Raw genomic sequence first — 6,842 nt, 5'->3', positions numbered from 1 at the left:
ATCATTTTCTTCCTTCTCTTTGTCAAGGCGCGGAGAGAGAAATATGTAGGTTGTCGCAAGTCTAGCACGCTCTCCGACTTGGCAGGAGCACCGCCTCTTCCCCTCCCCCCGTCCCCGCACGCGCCACAAACCTCGCCACGCCATGCGAGAGCTGGCGTTGTAGCAAATAGCCCACCATCGCAGATTTACCCAAACAGTTTTTGTATGGCCACCGTTGCAAAAACTAGGTTGCTTCCAACAAAATTAAAAGACGGTGTTAGTAAAAATTGGGCTGGTTCTAGCAAATCAAAAGAAGGTGGTAGCAAAAGATGTGTCTGACAGACAGCAGGGTGGCAACAAGGAGCTAGAGGATGGAAGTCGAAGTTAGAGGCAGAAAGAGCAAAGGAGGTGGCAGGGTAGCAACAGGGAGCTAGAGGATGGAAGCCGAAGTTGAGGCAGAAAGATCAAACGAGGTAGGTTCACGCTCGCTTCTAGCCACATGATGACCCTTGATCGAACGCACAACCGGTCCAGACTGACGAGTATCATATTTAAGAGTACAGCTGCTGTAAAACACTTTCAGGGAGAAAATGAGAAAAAGGTAAAATGCAGGAAGTCTATGCAAAACTCTGATCTCAATAGAACCGGAAGAAACAAAGAAATTAGCTACATGGATGATGGCACACACTATGTTTACTAGCATAGACTGAAATTATTCTCAACACTCTCAAGATATAAATTAGCTACATGGATCATTCTATTTACAAAATTTACAGCATCAGCTACCATGTCGGGTTCATCAGCCATCACCGCAATCTACAGCATCACCATGTCAAACGCTCGCTTGCTCTGGCAGGAAACCCGTTATTATCCTCAGCACAGAGACAACCAACCAGCAGGCCGAGCCACCACTGACATCAGACCAGAACACAAGGAAGCTATACATTGGTGTCATGTCAGAACGCCGTGCACAGGTTGCTCTTCAAGTTTGAGGAGCACTCCTGCTGTATGGGAATGCCGGGGCTGCAAAGGCGGGTCCTTTTCGGCTCTGATATTCTAACATGTGTTATTGCCGCTGTCAATGCGTCGACTATGCCACATTCATCCTGGTCCTCCGACCTCTGGCTCGACGAATCTGAAGCGGATGACTCACAATGTGACCTAATTCTGTCCCATGCAATTCTGGGTGCTACAATCTTGTTAGTGACATTAGGAGTTACAGCCTTCAGGGTACATTCCGTGTAGAACAACACCCATGGATGACCTGAAATAAGTGTCATAAAAAATTAATTAAAACCTTAAATATCAACAGAAAGTAATGCTGGATGAAAAATTGCCTTGACTTACAAAGAACTTGATCAGCAGTTATCCTAGAAGAGACATCTCGATCCAACATTCGACTTATAAGATCACGGCCAAGAACTGACATTGATTCCCATGGACCGCTGTTGAAATCAAGCTCAACTGTCTTTATAGCTTCAAAGACAGCTTCTAGAGAGCCCCCTTGAAATGGAAGTGAACCAAGCAGCAGCACATGGAGTAGCACCCCAGCACCCCATATGTCTACTTTCTCAGAATACCTTCCTGACAACACCTCAGGCGCCACATAGGCTGGGCTCCCAGCAACGCCAGACAATTTCTGACCTGTTTAGTGGTGACCAAAAACATCAGCTACTTCTAGTAGACACACATTTACACATCTGACTGTTCAAGCAAAACACTAAAAAGATGATTTGGGGCTATCCAGAAACCAAAGTGAAGTCAATTATACAAACATGCCAGACTAAACAAAATAGCATCAGAGCTCTAAACATCTGCATCCCTTGGCATATAAATTAGGTGATACTGGATTCTTAGAACTTTGGTACACAAGGTAAATATCACATGGTGACATTATTTTTGTCACTTTATCATCATTTACTAGGTTTAGAGCAGTGCAGCATTAGATAAACTGTCCATCACTCAATGTCCGTGCAGCTAATTCCTCTCATTCTGCTCCACATCAGCACCATGGGATGTCTGTTTTAGCCTATAACGCTGTCAGTGAAATTTAAGACAACAAACGCATCACTCTAGCATGACAGAAGAGACTTTGAACTGAATCGGTAAGTTTCTAATAAGAAGTACTCAAAGACAGCAGTGGCTTACTGCATTGCATTAGAGTGACAACTGATAACTAGAGTTGGAACAGAGGTAGAGACATTGGTAACAATAGATAAATACTGCAGAATTACTATAATCTAAATGTTACCTTACAAAATATAAGCATCTGTTCATAAGAACCAGTGCATCGGACGCCATGCTGACAACTCCAACTCATAGACTATATGACTCCATTCAGACAGACATCACACCACTTTCTAACTCATCAAAATGACGCAAGACCATACTCAAAACATTACACATCCTGTTTGGTATGCTCAAGAAGGGTATTCTGGCCCTCAGACTTGTCACAACAGGTACTTGCAGGAGATGCCATAAATTAACATCAATACAAGGATTAAATTGATCAATGTAGATTGTTGACATCCAAATTCCACGCAAATAAGTAAAGTTAGTATCAGTAACACCACAAGTACAATGAAACCAACTATCAATTAGCGTGATGCTTCAATTACCTTGGATATCGAACAAAAAAATTCAATCAAGGCACCACATGCTACCAAATCATGACTATAAGGAACATTTAACATATTAATTGGTACAATATAGAACATTTCTTCATTTGCAATACCGTGCAAAATACTGAGTCGGTGTGCAGAAATCATCATTTGAACAAGACTCCGAACAAAAACATTCACCACTTCCGACTCAACAAGGACTTAAGAATGAGAGCGCCTAACTCTTGATGCAGAACTAGTGCTATCTGATTAGTTAGTAGTTACACAACCATCGTAACCAATTGGCACAATTCAGTGAATACAATCAGTATTGATTGTAAGTATGAAACATGAAACTGTCTGAAGCATGCTATATTGGGTCTCAGACTATACATATAGATACTTGCAGATGAATGCACAAAGAGATTCCAGATATGGGCGCTAGACTTTGAGGCTACATTCAAATCATCACCCCCATTCTCTGAGCATATTCAGCAAGAGGAGAAGACACATGAAAAAAAATCCTACCAACCTAGGACTCAAAAATTGAAAGCTATCCAACTTGACTTGTTTAGAACACATTAGATTAGATGATATGCAGAGTCACAAAGATGGGCGACCTGCAAAGATGCTGTGTGATTGAAACCTGAAACCCGCCGTAATCTGGTTAACATGGTAAATTACTCATATGGACATCCATCAATTCTAAATGTTGCAACACCATACTAATTGTATTAATTAAAGATTATAAAACCTTGTATGGTCCAGTGTTGAACTTCCACTCGTCAAAACATGTTGAACTTCCAGTCGATCTTCTAGTACTTCTAATTGATGTCATTTTGCCATATAAAGTGAATCAAAGTTGCAACTTGTGTAAGCATAGAGTACCCCCACGAACACAACTTATTTATCATCTAGTAGGGCTTCAAAGTGAAATTTTAGCAAGAATTTACCGTTAGTAACTCGTGCTGCCAATCCAAAATCTGCTAGTTTCATCTTGCCAGTCTTGGTGAGCAAAATATTCTCCGGCTTAATGTCCCTGTGGATGACGCCCATTTCGTGGCAGTACTTGACGACCGACATTAGATCCTTGATGACAAGGGCGGCTCGCTGCTCGGAGAAGATGCCGTCCCTGGCCATCTCGTCCAGCAAGCGGCCGCCGCTGCAGAGCTCCATGACGAGGTAAAACTTGTCGGCGTCCTCGAAGACGGCCTTGAGCGTGACGACGCCGGGGTGGCCGGAGAGGTGCTGCATGATCTCGACCTCGCGGTGGACCGTCTCCTCGCCGTTCTTGGGGAGGGCCTTGCAGGCGAACTCCTCGCCGCCGGCCTTGGCGCGGCAGATCCGGACGGAGCCGAACTTGCCCTGGCCGATCTCGTCGCCGAGCTCGTACTCGGTCTCGAGGCGCTTCTTGCGGCCTATCCGCGTGGCGGACTCGATGCAGCCGACCTTGCGCTTGAGCCCCCTCCCGGGGCTGTCCGGGGTGGCCCGGCCGCTGGCCGGCGGCGCCGTCATGACCACGCCGCCGCGGCCGGAGGCGGTGGCGGCGTCATCGCCGCCGGCGGAGGGCTTCTTTTTCTTCTTCTCGGGCCGCGGCTTCCGCTCCCGGCAGGTCCGCTTGCGGTCCGCCGAGTCGTCGTGGAGGGAGCCGGCGAGGGAGCGCGCGCCCTTGCGCTTCCGCGGAAGCGACTCCATCGGAGGGGCGGGGGGTGGAAACCCTAGGCGGCGGCGTGCCCGCGCCTCCTGCGGATCATGGGGGTTGGGGATCGGGAAGGTTGGTGGCGAGATGCGGAGGAGGGGGGGAGGGGCTCGAGGAGGAGATGAGGACGGTGGTGGTGGGGGTAGGGAGGGGCTGCCTTTGTTGGACTCGTGTCCCTCCCGCGGGTGGGGGCGGCGTCTCGGTGTCGGTTCGGCCGCTCGGGATCGGGAGCACGGGAGGGAGGGAGAAGGCAAAGGCGGGCACGGTTCGGGCTGGGGCGGGTGGGTGGGCCGACGCGATGGCTGGCACGGTGCCGGACGGGTGGGCGACGGTGGCGGGCGGGCGGTGCGGTCTGCGGGGAAATCACGCGACGTTTTCCGTCGCCTGGGCTTTTGCCGTTTGCGGTGCGGGTGCGGTTATCGCCCCGATTTTATGCCCAGGCTGATGGCGAGATCTTTTCCCTCTTCACGACGGACGGAGGCTTCTGGAAGGATACGGATACGGGGACGGTGTGGCGTGGAACTCTCGTTCTTTCGTGACTCCGCTTCCGTGGCTGGGGAACAGTTTGTGTTGGCTTGGATCCTGGATTCCTGGTTCATTACGGGCTCACGGGCCGCTCGTGCGGACAGCGGCGCCGCACGGTGCTGCTCTGCTCTGCTCTGCTCGTTCCGTGTCCCGGCATTTACTTCTGCGTACACCGTAAGCATGTGACTGCCGCAGTGTATGCGGCTGTCGCTGCATCTGGTAAGCACCGTGCGGGGCCAGCTGGATCGAGTACGGCCTTTTTACCTTTTCCAAAAGTCCAGAGATGTGACGTTTTCAATCTGGATTTGGGTACACATGATTATTTTTACAGCTATATATATGCATATTCAACGTTGAACCTCAAATTTGCTTTGGCGTATGTCCGAGACGGCCATCCACCCGCTCTCATATACTCCCTCCGTTTTGAAATAAGTGTCGCAAATTTAGTATTAAGTTAGTATATATTTTATCAACGACACTTATTTTGGGACAGAGAAAGTACATTTTAAATGGGGTTTCAAGTTAGCGGACAAAATTCATGCAAACAGATCAATATTTATCAAATTTTGAATAAAAAATAGCATAAATCATCTATACATAGATGCAAATAAGTCTAATACAACAATGTCTTAAATTAGATGTTCAACAAGTTTTTTAATAACAAATCATGTTGTCATACATATTGCTCATTTAGCTTCATCCAACAATGTGTACGTAGTGGCCGTTCCTCTATCATGTGGTACACCACGCCGATGTATATAGGATACACTGTGTGTAGAGCAACATTGAGTAAATGAATGATTCAATCAACAAGTTAAGCAGAAGAAGCAAAACTTACGATCTCCTCCTATGTCGCATGCAATGGTCACTTTGCCTCCAGCTGAGCAACGACGTGACAAAACTTGGTGACGATGGTTTGAATGACGTATCGTTGATACGACAATGACCTCACATTGTGTTATTGGATGATATGCATGTCGTAGGGTGCAATGTGCTTCTCGGTTGCTCCTGCCTACGAAATCCACGGTTACGCCCAACTACGTGTCGCACAACAACTAACCCTCCATGGTCGAGCACCCTGCCATCCTTCTTACTATGAAAAACGACATGGCGTCCAAGGTTAAGCTCAACGCCATTTGATTGAACACATGTGAGGCGTGGTTGCCGCCATGGAGGTAGTCAACAGGGTGACAGAGTGTACGTGCGCAAAAACGACTTCAGGGTGGACAACATAGTCGTAAAAGGCGAGCACGCGTGTCGATGCTGGTTGCGGACATACGACAATGCATGTGTGGCGGTCGGAGAGGTACACCGGAAACGACGGAGGCGGGGGTGCGGATGCAAAGCAATGTGGGAAGGGGCGGAGTGAAAGAAAATAGGAACCGGATGGTGGATTTAGTGGGGCTGTGCTGGAACCGAAAATGACTAGCATGCCCATAGGATCGACCACTCATGCGCTGCCACCCCCACTAGCGAGCGCTAATGTAAGGGTGGTTGCCCGCAGCCTAGCTCGAGCATGAGCCGCACCTCTAAATGGGACAACCATGAGAGCTAGTGACGAACTGGTGCATCGCCACCACCATCCACCCGGGGTGCACCACCACCATGATGTTCGTGCCTCCACCCCAGAAGAGGGGAAGGGCACGTCCACATCATAGCTATGTCATCATCCCCACCAGCCAATGCCATGGCATGGTCGAGCGCCCGCAACCAGCGTCGCTCGTGACGCTCTCCTCCCAAGGACAGCGCTGGCTGCAACGCCACCTATGGAACGGACCAGCCCGCCACAAGAGAGCACCACCACATTCACATGGATGCCCATCACCCCATCGCCAGGACGCCTCCGATGACACTTTGCACGCGAGTCGTAGAGTCGCCGCACCCGTTCCCCCAACACGGCGTCCAGGTGTCACACCCTGTGTTTTTAACTCTCTTGGTTAAACTAACATAGCTCAAAAATTAGTATCAATTAAAAAATTTATGAGTGCTTGTGATGCTTGATGTGATTGTTGCTTGCTTGCTTGTGTTTAAATCACAAG

At 48.6% G+C, this 6,842-nt stretch overlaps 1 protein-coding gene across 1 annotated transcript; it reads right to left on the bottom strand.

Moving 5' to 3' along the window:
- Positions 1-597: 597 nt before the first annotated feature.
- Positions 598-4,491, bottom strand: LOC123398902 (serine/threonine-protein kinase PEPKR2). The gene is made up of 3 exons (XM_045093348.1): positions 3,533-4,491; positions 1,327-1,623; positions 598-1,243 (listed from the first exon to the last, which is right to left on the bottom strand). The coding sequence occupies exons 1-3, from the start codon at positions 4,272-4,274 to the stop codon at positions 936-938; spliced, it is 1,347 nt and encodes a 448-aa protein (XP_044949283.1). The 5' UTR covers positions 4,275-4,491; the 3' UTR covers positions 598-935.
- Positions 4,492-6,842: the final 2,351 nt, after the last annotated feature.

This window comes from Hordeum vulgare, chromosome 5H (assembly GCF_904849725.1).
Source record: "Hordeum vulgare subsp. vulgare chromosome 5H, MorexV3_pseudomolecules_assembly, whole genome shotgun sequence".
Taxonomy (NCBI): domain Eukaryota; kingdom Viridiplantae; phylum Streptophyta; class Magnoliopsida; order Poales; family Poaceae; genus Hordeum; species Hordeum vulgare.
Note: the sequence above shows the minus strand (reverse complement) of the source record. Positions and strands in the feature narration are given on the sequence as shown.